Here is a 19959-nt window from a genome sequence, read left to right as displayed (position 1 = left end):
TGCACCTTTGGGTACTTTGCCTTTTGGTTTGATGACACTGGGCTTTCAGTTAAAAAAAAATAAAAATAAAATCTTAAGTCTGTGCTTATGTTTCACTCATAAAAGATGCTGAACTTGGAAAATCTTGCTTGAGCAGGTTCTTTGAATCCATTTTGTAACTCACACACCTGTGATCTGTAAATCTCAGTGAGTTGATTCAATTTTCCAAATATGATCTTGAGAGCTCCAGGCCAATAGGTGGCAGCATAAGGTAAGTAGTGGATCTGCACTGAACAGGCAACTTGGACGATTTTCCCAAATATGCATTGCCATGTGAAAAATAACTCCTGTATGTTCTTATTACAGCACAACATTGTGATCCAATAGAAATTACAAACATATCTTCATGGCACACTGAGACCAAGTCCTGAGCTGCATGCAGTGCACTACTTCTGTGGCACCTGGAACAACAGCACCAGGATGCTGAACACTGGTAATCACTATAATTTGATGTAGTGAGAGAGAGAGAGAGCAGAGTTTTTTCAGCCTAATGTGAAACTGAAGTAATGAACAGTAGCGCTGGTTAATACTCTACACTATAGGTTTGTGTACTTTGTGCTAATGACATTTCCCTGCTGCTTTAATTTGGCTGCAGGGAAAAGTTCACCTCATCATGTGGGCGACTGTACATAGCCCGCATTATCTAACAGCACTAAGAACACTGATATGCTTATAATTGGAAGATAACACATAATATGCTACATGGAGACACATAAGTAGTATGCTAATTGCTTGGAAAGCTACATAAAATTGATTATAAAAAGATTGAAATGTTTCTGAACATAATGAAAAATGTTTGTACAGTGCTTTATGATGTGAAGATGCAACATCAATTATGAGTCAATCTGTGAATTGAGAGTGAAAAGACTGTAACTGTAACAATGTGACCACACCTTAAAAAGGTCCAGTATGTGGGATTTAGGGGTGGAAATGAAATGTGATATAATTGTTTTCATCAGTGTATAATCTACTGAAACTAAGAATTTCTGTTATTTTAGAATGAGTCTTTTCTATCTATCGCCATGTTGGCCATGTTTCTACAGTAGCCCAAAACAGACAAATCAAATACTGGTTCTAGATAGGACCATGTGAAGGGAGGGTGAGAAGAGACGAGGTGGTGCTCAGTTGGTTGAAATCTGCAAACTCACTGCGAGATACCACTATATTTTACACACTGGACCTTTAAAATGACACCATCTGCAGATAACCGTCCTTATAACTTGTGACAATACCAGATAAACCCGCACAAATGTTCTACGTAATCCCAGTGAGCTCCTGAGGATGTGACCTCTGTGTTTATGTTAAAGTGAGATCTCAAGGTCCGACTCAAAGCAGACAATTTTAATACACATTTGAGCTTTGATGGAACTGCTTTTTCTCCTCTGAGATGAGGACAAAACAACAGCCACGTTCAGTTTTTAAAATAATATGCATATAAAGGCATGAATGTAAAATAGCAATGATCTCTGAGGTCTTAAGCATCTGGTGCCTATTGAACCAAATGAATGTTTCAGCATGATCAGAAATGCAAAAATGGAGGTCTATAGCCTGCGGCAAAAACATTCAACTCCCTAATGTGAACTGATTATTGAATTTTTGCAAGTCTACACCACCTTTCACCTGTCATCCTTCTCACTTAATATGGAGTTTGTGTATCACTGCCAGTGTAGGGGAGTGAATTATTAGTTTGGAGATTTGATGCTACTTTCCAAAAAGCCCACGAGTCATGGAAATATGCAGAACGACAAGCATCCCAAAGAAACAGGTCAGTAGGCGTCACATGTTCATAACTCTTGCTCAACTGCCCTGCTGCTAAAGAGCCACTCCACATGTTCTTTTGGAAAATGAGATTAAAATACAACTACAGTAGTTGTTGCAACAGATCTGACATTTTGATGGCAACTTTGGGCTTAATTAGAGTCCAGAAACTTGTGATGTGCGCCCAGCCGTAACTGTGCAGCAGCAGGCTACGCTAACATCTATTCTTAACCCAAGTCTTAAAACACTCTCCTCAGGCTGATTCTTTTCAGATTGCCTGTGGCCAAGGAAAGCCCGTATAACAATGCTCCAACCTCCACCAGGTGAGATGCTGAAGAATCTTTCCTGTATTAGATGCACACTGTCATCACAAGTTAAGAGAAGACGATGAAATACACCAGATGATAACATCCTTAGGAAGTTTTCATTGTTAGACAGAGCGCTTTTCAGGTTGCCATTCCATTTTCCTAAGGCTACGCCAGACTGTTCAACATGTTACATTTTGTTTAATATTTAAATATTTAAAGCAACACTCTGTAATGCTCTGCAAATCTCATTTAACTCTTACAGGTAATGAAGGTTTTGACAGACAGAATTAACTATTATAGTGATTTCTTTAGCAGAAATACCAAAATAACACCCCTGCTTCCAGATTACCTGGTGTGACTTTGCTGGGTTTTCTTCTATAGTATTAATCTAAATCTGTTTTGGTTTTCAACTGTTCCCTTTGATCGTTTAGTGAAAGCCCACAGGCCCATTTCGTAACATTTCATAGTGCATCTTTGGAAAAACCATGATTGTACCACTTAAAAAAAAAAGAACCAGAAAGGGTGACTGAGCTCATCTTAGAATGCCATCAAAGCTCTTACCAAACCAGTGTTTCTCTGCCACAGGGCGATGATGAAGGATGGAGGAAGTGGAGTGGAGCGATGCTTTTCACACCGCCATGCCTGCTGACACATGGCTGCCTGCCTGCCTGCCTGCCTGCCTCTCAGCTGCAGTGCCAAGGTCAGCCAGCCTCTCGAGTCGAAGGGCACAGTGGAGAAGAAGTGCCTCGGAGAGAAGTACAGTTTGCACACTGAGTGGAGTCGTATTAAAATCTATAAAGAGAAGTTTAGACAGCATTTGTTTAATATTTTGTTTGAAAAAAAGATACTCACCACAGGGCTTATGTAGTGGCTGTTTTGTCAGCAGATTTTTTTTTTCCTGAGCACTTCAAGTAATACCATCCATGTTGAAGGTCGTAAAACATGACTGAAAGCTCTGGAATAGCTACTGCCTTATGATCTTTTTCTCAGCTTCTGTTTCCAAAGTCTGGAATGAAAACAAAATAAATCAAAATTGGAAATTGGAACACCTGCAATTCCATGCCACATGGGAAAACATCTGCTTATGAAGATGTTTTGATATGCTTGAAAGCATAGTATCATGTTATGGTATCAGAATCTTCGAAAAAAGGTGGAATATTTACCTTAATGTGGAGACGTCCTGTAAAACTTTACCTGAACAATCCAACATGACATGTATATATGATTTTAACAGATCTTAATTAAACTTCAGTTACAATGTGTACCACATAGAAACAATTTCACTTTAATCTCAGATCAAACAGCTGCTGACAGTGAAAAAAACTAAAATATCTGTTGAGATTATTAAAAAAAAAATCAAAAATCTGGACTATTTTAGGGAAAACATGACAGAATTGTGCTTACTTTTACCATTAAAACTCTGCACAGGTTCAAGGGTAACATGAAGGCACCTGTGTTTTTCCTTTCCTCATGTAGTCTTTCAAAACAGCCACTGAATGTCGATGACTCTAAAGTAGAAAAATAAAGGGTGTGTCCTCTGACTCCAGAAAAAGGTAGTGGAAATTTCTCATGATAATCCTGATTTCAGAGAGCCGCTCTGACTGCAGCTCCTCAGACACTGTCAGTGGCACAAGAGTCCTGACCTCCGACAGACCACTGCGGCCTGTACTAATCTGAACTCAGCAACGGGTTTGAGCTCCGTCTCTGTTCCACTTTCTGTCAGATGTAGCGACGGAGGAAGTCTCCGTCACAGCGGCTCCGGAGCAGACGTTAAAAGGTGTCCCCCTGATAACCGACGCTCCTCCCAGGTCAGCTCCAGAGGCAGATATTGCTCATGGCCTGGCAGGTGGAGCTGCTCTCTGCCGGAGAGAGGTAGATCTTACCGCTGGGGCAGACGCACACCTCGTATACGGCCTGTTCCTGGAAGGCCTGAGTGGGTGATGCCGAGTAGACGCCGAGTGGGAGACCACCCAGCTGAATGGTGTTGGCGTCTAAAAGTATCTGGTAGGAAAAACATGAGGAGACATGTTGGGTTGTCATTCAGATGACATTGCCAGAGGTGCCTTTGAGTGATGTATTAGCAGCTGGGACTGATAAATGACATTGATGCAATCAGTAAATACAATGTGACAGGTGGAGTGAAATACAGCAGTACTGATCTGATGAGTTAGGATAAGCAGTGAAGGAAGAACTCAATCTCTCTATTAAATAATCTGATTTGGAGCACAAATTGCCAATTTTTAGTCATGCTGGTCGTGTGGCTGGTGAGGTGGCATTGACATTCATGTCGCCTTAATGGTGAATTCTATTGACTTTGACTGTGGCCTTGGTAAAATTTTACATTTGTCCAATTTTGTGATTTGGTTCACAATGAAGTACTCAGAGGTGCCAAGTTCTTGCTGTAAAGAATAAAACACAAAGCAATACACTACTATGACATGCTATCGCGCTGATCTACAGCTGGTGGCGCTCATGTGCAAGGCAATGTAGCAATGTGGCCACAAAGAAAACGACCGCTAGCAAGTAAAAATGGAGGTGGAGAATGCAGGATATAACACAAATAATAAAAAAAATATATATCATGCATTCAGCACATTTTTTTAAGATAACAACAGAGTGACACATTTTAGAGCATTGTGGGAAAACACTTAAATGTAAATGTAACATTTGTTTAAAATAAAACTCCACAGGGTATCCTAAACAACAAGGAGGGAGACTGTTAAGAAAAACACCAAAATAGCTTCCATCTCACGCACCAACTCTGTGGACATAAAAGATAAATTAGAATTAAAATAAAGGTCATGACGTAGGGACTCTCGACTCCCAAAATAACTTAACTTCCTCACCTCTCCCTCTGTGGACTCCAGCTGTAGGTCTTTTCGACCGCTGACCTTCAGCGGCCCCTTGGCTGCGTTCACTTCCACCCCTCTGGGAGCCTCCATGGTCAGGGTCCGTGTTGGAGACTCCAGCCTGATAAGAGAAGACAAGCGCAGGCTCATATTTTTATTGAACTCATCTATTATTTTTGTTTATACTTTTGCATTATTACAACTTTGCCTTTCAAAATAATTTCATAGTCGAGGACACAACGATGCAGTCAAGGTTAAATTGATTGTTATTCAGTTCATAGTTTATGAATATCCCTATGTAATTACTTGTTTAGGGCAGGTTGATAGAATTCAGATGTATTATTTGTTTACCACAGACCCAAGGCAGAGAGGCATTTAAAAAATGAGTCAAAATCTCTCACGTTTGGGGGGAAAAACGGCTCACTGATTGATTTCTGTTTGACTGTCGTTGCATTAATATATTTAGAGTGTTGGTTATAACAACCACCTCTCCACCTGTGGAATATGAAAGCTGCTGGTCATGTCTAAGCAGCTCTTGTCATTATTCTAATCCTGTATGGCTCCTAAACAGCCCATAATTATATCAGCTGATTTTGACCTTCAGCAACACTGAGGCTAATGCAATTTGCATTTTTCTCCCGTGGACTATTTGTTTACATGGGAAGAGATAAGTGTGAGAGCCAATCAATGTGGAATTTGTTTTCATAACTCATAACCGTTTCAAATTGATTTTCTCCCCCCATCTTCCCCAAATCTGTTTTTCAATGAATTTTAAATGGAAGACTTTAGGGAGCCGTCTTGAAATCGCTTAAATCTCCACACCCTCTGAAAGTGACACACATTTCGGATTATGCGCTATTGGAATAAGGGAGAAAAAAAAAAGAAAAGAAAATGAATTTCATCTGCATGTGAAAAGCCTCTTTGACTTTAAACCAGCTTTCAGTAGATACTGTTTGGAGAGGATATGTGAAATGTGCCTTTGACCTGCAACTGTTTGTGTCCTGAACCTGCAGAAATAGAAAGTATACGTCTTCGTTTTACTCTTCCACGGCTTTTATTTGAGATTTAACTCAGTTCACCTATTATGCTGACTTTCAGAGTGAATATGATTATTTATTATGGATAAGCAACAAGAAATGATCTCACGTCCCTGATTATCCATGGCTTGAAGAGACGAATCATCAAAAGAGCCATTCACACTGAGCTGCACAAGTTAGTGATACGTGATCACTGTGTGATATTTTCATTCAAAGCAGTTCTGTCATCAACCGTTGCACGTAGTATAGATTGTGCAATTCGGCCAAAAGACAAAGTGCTCAATTTCCATGAGTGCTTGTTTCAGACGCAGTCCAAAATAAAGTATTCAGTGACTTTAAATTAAATTAAAAATGTCTCATAGGTTTTTATGACCATCCCCAGCTGCTTCCATTTTCACGTACAATCTTATGGTCTTGTTCCTGAGGCTCCAACTGAGGCTCTGACTGGTAAACGGTACTATTTAAGTTCATGTTAATCTAATATAAAATATATGAAAAGTGTGAAATTTGACTAAAACGTTAAATTCACTTTTCAGCTGCTGTTTCCGAACCTCATCTCTGAAGCCAAAATGGACAAAAAGTCCTTTGACGGCCTCAGGAAAATGGAAATTTGAACACATGACAATAAGACAGACTTCAGCTACTGATAAATGTCGTGTTAATAATGTAAATGCCGTGTCCCATGTTGTGTGATGTTGTGACAACAGAAGCTGATTATCACTTAATTTTACATGTTCTGTCATTTTTGCATGTCCATCTGACCTCCTATCCACTCACCAGTTGATACTAATTCATGAAAAACTACATTCCTCTTCTTTTCAGGGACCTTCTCAAGAATCAACAGTTACACTACGTATCGCTTCTAGGAAAATGTTATAAAACTGTGGGACCTGTGAATTTCTTACCCGCTGAGACACTTAAATGAACTGGGCAGCTTTGATGTTAACTAATGAATGAGGCTCCATCCTCCTCAGTACCAAGAAGCTCCTTGTTAGCAGAATATTTCAAGGCTTCTGGCTCCATCCAGAAAACTCCGATATGTAAAGCCTTCAGTACAGATAACCTATGTGGCGTTTGTCATATCTGCTACTTTTCTCGCTGTGTTAAGGATGACCTTTACATCCACGGAAAGGTCACCATATCGCAAAGCTGTGGACGACGGCACACTGGGTCTTGCAGTGTGCTGTTGGCCATCTCTGAGGCTGGGTTAAATACAGCATATTTACTCTGGCTGCTGAGGAGATTCCAAAGGTGAAAGTCGAATTTAGTTTTATATGTCACTATCACTTAGAGTCTCTCAATAGACTAGCAGAAGCCCCTGAAAAGGAAGGCGGGTGGTGATGGTGTTGGTGGGGGTACTCCCAAATCTTGCTGACATGGCACCAAAGAAATACAGTGCCTGAGTAAAACTACCTTTGCAATGGCATCAAGCGACAAAGCTAGATAATCTAATTTTTATCTTTGTTTATTCTATTTTATTCAGTGTTTGCTTATTTTTTATCTTTTACGATTTCAAATAACCAGAATCATGTGTATTTTTTCCACTGCATTGTGTCCTTTATATCTTGTCTTAATGCTCTATATAAAACAAGCATTTTTGTGTTTCTCTTTCGTTGACATATATAAAGACAACGCGTCTCTACTTCTTCCCATGGAACAAAAATGAAGCCAAAATGTCCTGGTTATGAGTGCTGCCATCTTGCGCCGATGATGTCATTTGGAGCCAGAACCTGTGCAGCTGCAGGATCGAGTTCCTGCACATACAGATCAGGTAGTTTACTACCATTAACTTTCCTGGTCACCTGAACCTTGTGTAATAGTGACAGATTTTAAAACCAGTAATTAATGTTATTATTTATTGGTTAGTTGCTCCATCCAAGATTTGGAATCTGCAGGCCATAAAAATAGATCTAGAATACAAAAATAAACATAAAATAAATATAAAAAGTATGTGTGCAAAATAGTGCAACAAACACAGTGATGCTGTACATGACCAATAAGACTACCACAAAAACAAAGAACTATCAAAGAGGAGTCAAAACTAGAATAAAAAGAAGAACACACTCCTGCTGCACTACATCTCAACCTCAACAAACTGGTGAAAGAAAAGTCTGACCCAAGCTAAGTGGGACCAAGAAGAGTTGTTCTGTACTGTCTTTATCTTCTTAATGAACCTGTCACTCTGGTGTGGACACAGCTACTGCAGAGACTGTCCTGAAAGCTGCTCGGATCAAGAGCAGAGCATGCGGCTGGCCGCAGTGCAAACAGACTTAAAACCTGAAGAGGAGAAGATCTCCAGTAACAGAAAGTTGTAGAGAAAATCAAACGAAAAGCTGTTTTCCTGCTCTCTGATTCCAGGCTGAGAAATGTGCCATGTGATGTCTGCTCTGTAAAATAGTCAAGCGCCTTCAAATCCTGTCTGGCCTGCCTTTGATTCTTAATGTCAGACATCTCACTCCAGATTCCCGTGTGTGTTTCAAGCAGCAGTTTTGTTTACAGCAAGGAGAAAAGAAAAAGTTTGTTCTTGACACGAATGAGACCAAGAGGTTTTTTTGTTGCGCTGATCAGACGTCCGTGTACCATCTGTCGTCCATGCACGTCAAGAGAATAGACTCCCTGAATGTGAACACACTAAACAACACAAGTATCACAGTGAACTGTACTACATCGCAGCTTTATTAAGAGTAATATTACACAGAGCTTCCCTGTCTGCTCAGATGGATTTGGGGCATGTGCACCATGAATCAGAACACCATCCTCCAGACTTAGATACAAAATGATGAATGAAAATGATTTTCCTATTTAGGCCTGCTGTTATCAAAACTGCATGGGCAGCCAGCAGACTCAAATTTCCTGTAATTAACAATGATTTCTGTCCTCAAAACTAAGCACCCGAGGGTATTTTGACAGCGAGGCTGGACTCCGGAGGTGACTGTCAGGTGAAGGAGCTGATCCGAGCCTGACAAGAACTATGACTGAAAGGTAATGAGGCTGTGAGCAGAGAGCAGGACATGACAAACTGACACGTCTCCACTGCAGGACTTTATCCTCTTTAGTAAGTACACTGTCTTTGTTTAAGAGACCTCAGCATCAAGGCCTGTGTTCCTGTTAGCTCCTCAGCACTTCTCAGCACAAGTGTAATTATCCATCCGTCACCAAACATGGACACTTTTTCTCGTTTTTTTGGAGGCATACGCCTGACAGAGAAGATGGACTGAGGAGTAAAAGAAACCACAGGCAACATAAACAGCTAATGGACTAAGACTCAAACTTCTCAACAGCGTTACATTCTGCACTAGTGTCTTTGCATTAGAAGATACACAGTTTACTGAAGCTGGAACTATTAGTCAAAATTAATCAGCAGAAAATTCAAGATTCTGGCTTTTTAGACTGTTTGAAGACATCACCTTGGGGTTGGGAAATTAGTCATTGTAACTGATTGATTAATAGAGGAGGCAATAATTATTAGCTGTGGCTCTACATTTCACACACCTTGTGCTGCTATAATTATATTTCAGTGCAGTAATTATATTTTACACCGCTAATGCTGCTATCTGCAGACACAAGAAACTGTCATGAGTGTATCTGTCTGTGGGGAAGTGTCAGTACATAGCCACTGGCCCTGCTGTTTACTGTGGGATCGTCATCAAGGGAAAGAATGCAGTCAGCTGGTGCTTCTACAGTCGTCAAAACCACAAGCCCAAACGCTGGCACCAAAATTGAAAAATACTAAATAGAGGGTTAGAATTATAGAGCGGAATTTCCTGTGAAAGATGGGTCTTGATCAGCCTATTTTTGAAAAATCAACTCTGTTTCACAGACTCTCCTGCCCGCCATGGATTAGAGGGTGTTAACATTTTTTTTTTTTAAATTATAAATTTCATGCCGTAAATACATGGTGTGCGTTTGACCTACAAATTGACAAATTTCTTTATAACTTTGAAAAGAAATGTCGGTTATAACACCAACATTTATGTGTTTCATCAAAGTCCAGATTTATAATTTACTTTGAAATTTTAAAAAAAGCATGTTAGAGTATGAAGTACCTCTTTAAATCTTTTAAACGAGCACTTGAGTGAACTACACAGCTGCGAAAGGATTCCTGATCTTCCTCATTACACCTGTAAGTCCCTCTTCAATTTCACTTAGTTGATCTTGTGCAAAAGAAGTGGAAATATAAACCTGTGCATGCATACCATCAAGTCCACTTATTGACAATTAAATGCACCAGCAATCTTTAAATCACAAAATGTAAAATATGTACCTAAAACACCAATGGAATTATTATACCGTGTATATTCAATTATTCAGGAGCGGAATGATGATGACAAACGAAGACAAACTTGAGTGCAAGTGTACACAGATAAAGCGCTCAGGGAGGAGAGGAACAGGTGCTTCAAAGAAAAGGAGGATCTCAGGTGGGTTCCTTTGATTTCCTTTCAGCTCTGTTCTTCTCCCAGATTACCGCTGGCTTGCAGAGAAATAAAACACATCACAAAGAGAACGATATTTCTTTAAAGAAGGAAAGAAGGGCGACGTGGAGTTGAGCTAAGCCGCATCTGTACCATCCGGAGAGATTTTAACAGGTGGCGAGTGGTTCGAAAAGACGTTTGGCTGAAGAGTCCCAGAGCCACATGTATAAACAATGCAAAGTAAGATGCTCCTTTGAACACAGATGTTGGAGTTTTAGAAGAAACTTCCATGTTTACTTTACAGCATGAATCGTCTTAAGTGTCATACAGCAAAGTGGAAAAGAAAAAAAAAATCTGTACATTTTTGTGATAAAATGGGTGTGTCAACGTCTAAGGGTTTTTAATTTTACCAAGAGTCAGCCTTTTCTAATACTGCGACCCTAATTATTAATTATTACCAGTATGATGTCATCGAATCAGAAGATAAATTAAATTTACACACGTGTAATCAATCAACAGACTATTCTGACTCATAATTTACTGTCTCGCTTTATAATGAAAAAGTGTTCAGCTTTGGTACCATTAAAAGGAACGAGTGAAGGGAAAGCAATTTGTCACAGACTGGTGCTGATTTTATGCTCCAAGATCGTGACTGGGTCTTTCAGTCAAATCAAATTAAAGAGGGATAAAGAATAATCTTCAGAATTAGGAGAACTAGATTGTAAGACGGGTCCTCCAACCATGTTGGAAGACAAATGTTTACAGTTGTACGATCATGCTCGTAGACAGAGATTTATTAATTAAATATGAGGACTGTGTACATTTCGGGCAGACCCTACTGAAATGTATTTTTATTTATTTGTCCATCTGACCAGCAGTCCTGAAAAAGCATACTGCCAGCTTTATGCTTATTTTTTCAAAGCTTTCTCTAATCTTTTTTTCCCCGTAAATTACTCCAAAAATGATTCCAAATAAATTGAACGAAGTCACTTTTTCATTGAACTCATCACATCCATTATATACTGTATATACAACTGAGGACAGGTTAAAGGAATTCATTTTTAGCTCATGGATCACAAACTGAAGCATCAGCCCACTGAATGCTATACAACCACAAAGGCCCTTCAGTGGATGAACTCAAAACTCTGGTCTGAAATTAGGCATCAGCTTTGTAAGAAAAAAAATATTATCATCCAACTTTTGACCAACCCAGACAGGATGAGTGTGACTGGCTGCCTTAGAAGAGACAAGGTCCATATGAAAGCACCATTTTCTAGCAAATACAGTTTTTTTTCCCCTAGCTTTAACTCTAAATCCTATAAAGCCTGCTTTACTTTTCTTTTTTTTTTTTTTTGGAATTTACAAGCTTCTTTAAATCATCAGTCATCCAAGCTATGATTTCTTACACTGCATTAAGACAAATTACATCATTTTAAAATTCTGAAAGAGAAATTCTGTTCTTCAGAGCCAGAAAACATAAGGACGCACAGATAGCATGCACAGAGTGGTTTCAGTGAGATAAATGAGAAAACAGATCTGTTTAAAATGGGCAAAATTTTGTTGAAAGCCACAATTAGTCTACAAATAGACGCATAAAACCAAAATGATTAAAAAAAAAAAAAAAATGTTGGGCCTGAATTCATGTCATTAATAACCCACATGATTTCTCCACTTTGCTTTTTTTAAATACGACTGCGTGACTATAAACATTCCTTGACGTGGTGTTTTGAAAATAAATTGGGTTTAGATAAAAGCAGCATTTATTTCAAGTTGTGACAGTACAGTTTGTACATCTGCTTGTTTGGAAATATTTCAGTGAAGGAAGGCGGTCTTTTGTGAAGCGGCGTGAGGAAATTGCAGATTTTTGAAAATGCAGTAGACCACACAATCAAACTCTGAGAATGTGTAAATTAAACATGTTTGATCAAATATTCATTTAAATAGATGAAAGTCTCAATCCCATCGAAGCAAATGTGTTGGGGTTTTTTTTGTTAACTGTCTTCCTTGCGGTTGCCTCTCGTTAAGATTTCGACCACATTGCAGATGGTCACCCCTGAGCTGAGCCTGTGTGTGTGTGTGTGTGTGTGTGTTGCTTTAAAGTGAACCTCATCAGTATTCCTCTCACTGTGGAGGAATTAGATGCCAGAACACTGCTTTTTCTGCCAACTTTGATCCCAGCTCTCCCTTCAGGACCACTAAGGTGGACAACAAACCTAACTCGTTATAGCTCGTTAATGGACTGACACGGGGCTCAGAGCCTCAGGCGGAGAGCTGTGGGGATCACATGCATGGGCGTGTACGAGTCTAATAAGCATCTCAACCTCAGCCACTTTCTCCACGTTCTCTCTGTGTGCTTTAATCAATCCCTGACTAACAAATTAGCTCACCCCTCGGCTGTGAAATTAATATAATGGTCAAATCTAGTTTTTAATTTGTGTGATAACGAGCCAATAGATGCTCGAGTTTACAGGAGGGTGCTTGAGAATAATGATACTGGTGAATAATGATTCCTGCCATGTGTTTCTTTCTTACATTTTTTTTTTCTTCCCTCAGCACAGTCATCGACTTTGAAATGTCATGGAACATTTGTCATGATCATTTAAAGATCTTCATTTTAATTGAACAGGATATGAACATGTGACATTAAGCTTTAATGAACTTCTGTAAAGTGAGTGAATGCACTTACTTAAGGTCTTCAGAAGCCCTCGCCAGGATCAGGGGAGTTTCTACCGAATGTCCGAACACGGCGCCTTCGGAGCCTGGCGTAAAGAACAAAGCATACTATGCATCAAATACCCTGTTTGCAAGAAGGCCGCGTTTTAGTTTGTGACGAACAAAACAATAAGGACAAACCTCAAGATTTCTCAATAGTAGATTTGACTTTAACATGAACTCTAAACCTAATCCGAATCATCAAGAAGGCGACCTTATAAGTGATCTGTACCATCAAGATGGATCATTAGCTAACCTAGCAAAAAGGAGTGTTTGTGTATCTTTACAGTGAGGAACAAAGTGACCACAAAGTAATGAAGTTTGTTTTTAAGTCCCTTTCCCTTCCTGATGTATCAGTAATCGGTCTGCTGTAATTTCAATTTCGCAGATTTACATTTACACAGCCGTCAGTGCACAGCACATTTTACCTGTGACGGTGAGTTTTTCAGTTGTCATGCTGACCTCCTCCTCATTCGCAGTGAACAGCAGTCTTCCTCCGTCTTTACTTCGCACCTCCAGCCGCTGACACTGGGCCTCCACAGCTTCAGGTCCTGCAGAGAAACACCTCCAGGTTGGAGCTTCTTCCTACTGCAAACACTACGGACTGCACTTAAGCAAGGTCAGAGAAAAATTTAAATGGAATTTAACCTATTTATAATTGTTTATTTTGTGGACATTTCCAAGACGAAACATATATTTCAGGTTGATAATTGAAAAGGATTATGGAACAAATTTCCACCTAAAAAGTTTTACTAGTCTCCAGAGCTAACAGTTTTGTTCTTGTACTGTCAAATAACGGCTGCCTTGTGTTCTTCTGGCCTTGCAAATTAGCTTTGGGAAATTCTGTTTGGCCATGTAAGACTTAGCAGTCTGAAATGCTGGGAGGAGTGCTTGCTTTTGCTCTGCAAATGAAAGGCACCCAACAAAGCTAGATCAGCCATGCTTTTACAATGGATGAAGACAAATCAGTAATCTGTTCCGCTGGTGAGGAATATTAATTCCAGTTCTCCAGACTTTGGTGAGTTTCCATATGGGCATGCAAAAACTTTTAACGTCTCACTTTCTCGCAATCTCCTCCTCCTCTCCCTTCCATTAATCCACAGGCTACGACGGCAGGGGAATTTAATTATTCTCGCCAAGTTTCATCTCATTTCAGACAAAATGCACTTTCTACAAAAGCAGGCACTAATTTTCAAAGGAAGGTCAAGCATGAACAAAAAGTGTCATATCACCAGTCTTGTCAAATCAGCGTCAACTCTCAACTTATGTTGGTTAAGATCAATAGCTATTAATGTTAATAAGCAGGTCATTTGCTTTCCAGTGGCCATTAATCATGTAAATGACTTTGGTAATTTGGACTGACTGATGGTTGAACTTGATGATAATAAGAGGAATCCATTGTCCTTTTAATAAGCGCATCAAAGGTTAGTGTCTGGATGAAAATACACAGTCCTGTTTGAAGGCACAGAAACGATTAGAGAGAATTTAAAGATGAATTGTTGCTCTAATCTTGATTAAAGTCATTAATAAAATAAGACTGATTGGGCAATTTACGCTCAGGGATGAATTAATCTGAGATCATTTCTTAATAAATTGTACATAGAAAGAGAAATAAACGTTGAACCCAAGTGTATATGAACACATAAACCCGTCTAACAGCTTCTTCAGCCTTCAGAACATGGAGACAGAGATGTTACAGTACATGTTTCCTGCCAGCTGTCGAATGCAAATGATTTATCATCTCAGACGAATGTGTAGGGTAGTAAGAACTGAACACTCACCCACTGTGAGCTGACCGGTCAGCTGGCCTTGGTTGTTCCTGACGTTCAGCGTTACGTTCTTTTCTGACCGCAAGACCAACAAGCTGTCCTAAGGGAAGCATAAGCAGGGGATGAGAAAAACATGAAGAGGGAGAAAAAGAGAAGGGTTTTCTTTGAAGATCTCATACTGGAATCCCTTTTGGCAGGAGGGAGAATCTTAACTAAGTGAACTCTGCTCTTATTTTTATTGTAATGATGCCACTTAGCTTATTTAAAGTATTTGGGTTCCTACAGCTACTTTAAAAGTGCTCTAATCACTGTTTTAATCATAATTTACGGATTTACATATCAGATTACTATGTGTAATAGGAAACAAATCTCGCTCAAACAAACCTCATTTTGACAGAAAAGCTCAAATAAACCCACTGTTGCACTACCTGCCCAGCATATGACCAAGTTAAGAGCTCGCCGGTGATCATAGTGGAGCATTTAGCTGCTAATTAGTCAGATCAAAGTAATATTAAAAGGAGGTTTAAGACCTTTTGCATTCAACAGAAGGAAGCATCTCAACCGGCCAAAATTAACGTGAGTCACAGCAAATGGATTTCAGGCTTCACAAAGGTGAGCAAAGTCCCTTCAGCTCGATTGGTTCTGTTTAAAGAGGGAGACAACCACACATCACAAAGCAGTCTGTCCTCCATCAGATTATAGCAAAACTTGGTGGAGATATTGAGAACATAACGCTGGAAGTCTGCAGGGAGTTGTTGTAGCTGCATCAGCACAAAGCAGGTTGTACTGTACTGTAAAACATCAAGTGAATATTTCCTTGATATAAACCACTGAACTACATTAAGACCAATTTGGAACAAATCTAAACTAAATTATCCAGGGATGAGTGATGAAGTGCAGGTGGAAGTTGGTAAAGTTGAAAATCTGTATTTTCCGTCAGTGATAGGTGCACGCGTATCCTTTCCTCACTGCAGACATTTTAACTCTTCTGCTTCCTGGCAGCTTTGCATTTTACAGGTTTATGGCTGTTTGACATTTGAATGATGGCACTCGTGTACGTTGAGGTGTGCATGCTAAAAAAGGCTCACACTCCACAAAAAGATTTTACTCTGTTGATCTGTTGTCTAAAATACTGCGTGAAACTGAAACGACTCAGACACAGGTGATACATTTAAAATATGAATAGTTCCTTTAAGAGACTGGTGTGTATTTTTTTCTCTAGATATCATATTATAGGTGACTGCTTTGCAATATGATTACACTACTGTTATCATATACAGTAAACTGTGGCAGTATTGACAGGCATCAGGTAAACCAACAATCGGATGACAACCCTTCTAACTAATGGTTAAAACTATGAGCAGTACAAAATTGCCGACATAAACCACCGTGCTCAAACATTACCAACATTATTACAAACAGCAAACTTTATAAACTACTAAGTGTTTGATGCTGATCAGCAGGGCTTATTTGTTTTATAACATCTTTATTAAAACCAGCACAGAAAAAAAAATGCTTGAGTCACTCCTATAATAGATATGACCATATATGTTCTGTTCACTAATAAATACAATACCTCCTTCTTTCTTTTTTGAACTGAACTGCATCAGCGAGTTACGCTGATGGGAACAGCGAGAGAACCAAAAAGTGATGTTTCAGACTATCAAACCAAAACAATGAGCTGAGAGACATTAAAACGCTCAACACAGCTGAGGAGGAGCTGCTGCTGAGTGACACTTCTATTATGTTTCTCACTATCAGTAACCCTTTTTACATTTCCACACAGTCCTTTGACCGTTTAACGTAAAAGTATGAATTTGTGCAACGTTAACATAGTTCATAAGACACATTTGTACCACAAACCCCTGTCTCACCACTGACTGCAAACCATCTTGCATCTGTTTTCCTCCATCCTTTTGTCTCTTCTTTCCATAAAGGTCAGCACTTGGAGTTTGCATGCGTACATCAAAGTTGACCTCTACACAAAACAAGATTACGTGGCCTCCACTGATGGTGCACGCAGCTCCCGCAGTCCTCATATCTCACAATGATCAGTTCCCGCTAATAGTTTCTCCCTGTTGTATTATTAGTAATTAAAAGTGACATCTGTTAGCGGTTGGTTATAGCTTCACATTTGAGCTAATAATTATTCCGTGATGCAGTCTAATGAGTTTGATTGACTTCACGCTCTCTCTAAAGAGGCATCAAATTGTAACAGATTATCTCAAGTTTGTGCCGTGTCTAACTATTGGAGAGGTCATTCGGTTCATTTTCATTCCCTTCTTGCTCTTACCCGATATGAATGCGCATCATGAACAGAAGTTCACCGGGGCACTCCAGCTTCATAAAGAAATTTGAGTTCTTCATTTTAAATATCCCTTGAAAGAGTTTATAGGTCTTAAACTGTTTCCTGAGGGGCCGTGACTGAGACACTGTTAGCTCTCCTCAACACTTCTCTGGGATCACATAAAAAGACTTTTTAGTCACTGCGCCTGTTGAGGAAGGTCAAGTGCAGATCAGAGTGAATGCACATAAATGGAGCCTGTTGTTGAAGGTGCAGCGGACCCCGTCAGACTGAAAAATTACCATGGCTGCTGTAAGGCAAAGGATGCTTCCCTGCATACAATGAATAACATCACAGCCGAAAGCGAGAGCAGGCGTGCTGCTTCGACGGAATAGCCGGAAACAAAGCAACCTCATATGATGGTAATGTGCATCTTTCTGTGAGTTTAAAATTATCTGCAGACCTTTAACGCATAGATAAAGAGCTCAGGGTTTAATCCGAACCAAATATTTGCATAAATATATTTAAATTTTAATTATATTTGATTGTTGAGCCAGAAGCCAATTTGCATACTGAGCTGAGCAAGTAAATATAATGAAGAAAACATGTCACAAGTTGAAAAGGCACGGTTATTATGTCTTAATTTCCTCATTCAAATATCAAATTTTGCAGGGAGGCTCTGCTCGCGGGGTACAGCCTGTTTTGGAACATGTTTTCAGGCATATTTAATAATTTTCATATTAAAAGCCCCTGTATTTCAGTGTAACACTGTTAGCCAATTTAAATTGGTTCTAGCAAGCTGGGTTTGAAGGATGTTCAGATCTCTGAGGCGCTAAACCCCCCCCCCCCAAAAAACAACTTTGATGGAGCCTGTAGACCTGAACTCAAAACGCATCTGCTTACGATTGTCTTTGTCATGTAACTCTAATGCAAGTAAGTGGGACTTGGTGGAGGAGAAGTTTCACCCCAATAAAGATACACCTGCAACCTGATGCTATTTATAGATCAGTCAGGGTCCCCGGGGAAAATAACGAGAGCCAACAGTCTGAACAGCAGAGACTTGATAAACTGGATCTGGGCAATGTGCTGCCTCAAACCGCATTGTTTTTCAGACTGACGCAGAGGCTTGAATTCAAAACAAAGATGCAGTTTCACTTGATTTCAAATTATAGTGACATACAAAAAAAAAAGAGAATAATATAATAACAACCGTATTAAGAGTTTAAATGTATAATGACAAGCGAGTCTGTGCACCAATGCAGTACCAACAGATAAAGCAACAGATTTCCGATTTGTCAGCTTGTCACATTTGTCATCCGCTGCACCATCATTAATGGGATGTCACAGAAATTCAGGTATTTTACCACAAAAACTGAGACCACGATGTGCAGAAATCCTCGCTATCCTGGGCCTTCTGCCTCTCTTTATGTCCTCTTGCCGTTTGGATCGGCTGACTGTTAACTATGTGCAATCAAATCAAAGGTCAAGGCTGCAGCCTAAACACTCCAGCACCTGATTTTTTTTTTCTCTGACCACATTAAAGCAGAGAGGAGCAACTAATCAGCAATCAGCTCCTGTAGTTCTTAACGTAAATAAAATACTCAATAGTCCGTGATCAGAATTAACTGGAACACATTAATTTACGAATCACTGAAAACAACAAATCTGAGTGGACTGACCACTCTGCTAAAAGTATATGAATGCTATTCATCAAATCTAATTCTGTTGTCCTTAATGGCAGCAGCCATCATTACCCTAATGCATGTGAAAATCAGGACCTATTCTGAGACAAATCACTAAATGTAAGACTTGGCTCTTCAGTGCATTCAAGTGTTTGCAGAAAATCTCCCAGAAATCAAAACAATGCATTAGCTCAATAAGGAAAACATGACATACGCAAAAAGAAATGCTGTGCATAGTCTGCACCGGTTCTCTGTTCAAAATGCTTCTCCAGCCCTTCTGAAGGCCCACAGACAACATAATTTGTCTTTGAACAAGCAACACTTGATCCGCTATGTTTGAAGCTTGTGAAAAGAGGGTAAGAAAATGCCTGCCCAAACATTTGGTTTCACAAACACTTGAATTTTCACCTGTCAGAGAAACGTTGCATCCATATTTTCGAGCAGCCTGAAATTACAGCCACTTTGTTGCTTTCAGATGCTGAGCTAATTTCACATGCCTGAAATTATGTTTTATTGTGACTTTCACAGGTGTAGCTGGAGATGTTTTGTGCCAATCGCTTGATATGCTGGAACATTCAAGCAATTCAAACATTTAATATGAAGGTCTTCCAGTGGAATCTTTTCCATGGTCCTCATATTGGCCTCGTTCTGCCATCACAATTCAAATGGGCGTATGCTATGCCCTCTGTACTGGCTGACAGGGGATGGATGAAGAGACAGATGTGCATAGGTGAAGCCCCCAGGGTGAGGAAAAATAATGTACAGAATATTCCATCCATCCATCTGCCTGTCAGATTTGACAGACAGCTCAGCACAGGTATAACCGAAGGATGCTGCCTTCAAAAAAAAAAAGGCCAACTCTCAAGTATTAAAATAATCACTATATTGAGTGTTTGAGGTCCAATTCACACTTGAACCTTCGAGCAGAAGTCCCACGCAATGCACATCAGTCAGTCATCAACTCAGCACTACCCAGAGGTTCACGGTTACCAAATCAGAAGTTTGGAGAAGCATTGTGATGACCTGGCTTCACACACACATACACACACACACACACACACACACACACACACTGCAGTGCACGGCGGGCAGCAAATTGAAGCATTAAC

General features: G+C 39.7%; 1 protein-coding gene across 2 annotated transcripts in view; it reads right to left on the bottom strand.

The window, feature by feature from the left end:
- Positions 1-2325: 2325 nt before the first annotated feature.
- Positions 2326-19959, bottom strand: part of LOC124055024 (zeta-sarcoglycan-like) — a 32303-nt gene continuing 14669 nt past the window's right edge. For both annotated transcript variants that reach the window (XM_046381613.1, XM_046381614.1), the window contains exons 5-9: positions 14897-14984; positions 13544-13666; positions 13090-13162; positions 4952-5075; positions 2326-4106 (exon numbers count right to left, since the gene is read on the bottom strand). In XM_046381613.1, the coding sequence (XP_046237569.1) occupies positions 3915-4106; positions 4952-5075; positions 13090-13162; positions 13544-13666; positions 14897-14984 (600 nt within the window). In that variant the 3' untranslated portion in view covers positions 2326-3914. The remainder of the gene's footprint in view (positions 4107-4951; positions 5076-13089; positions 13163-13543; positions 13667-14896; positions 14985-19959) is intronic.

Source organism: Scatophagus argus, chromosome 23, assembly GCF_020382885.2.
Source record: "Scatophagus argus isolate fScaArg1 chromosome 23, fScaArg1.pri, whole genome shotgun sequence".
Classification (NCBI taxonomy): Eukaryota; Metazoa; Chordata; class Actinopteri; family Scatophagidae; genus Scatophagus; species Scatophagus argus.
Note: the sequence above shows the minus strand (reverse complement) of the source record. Positions and strands in the feature narration are given on the sequence as shown.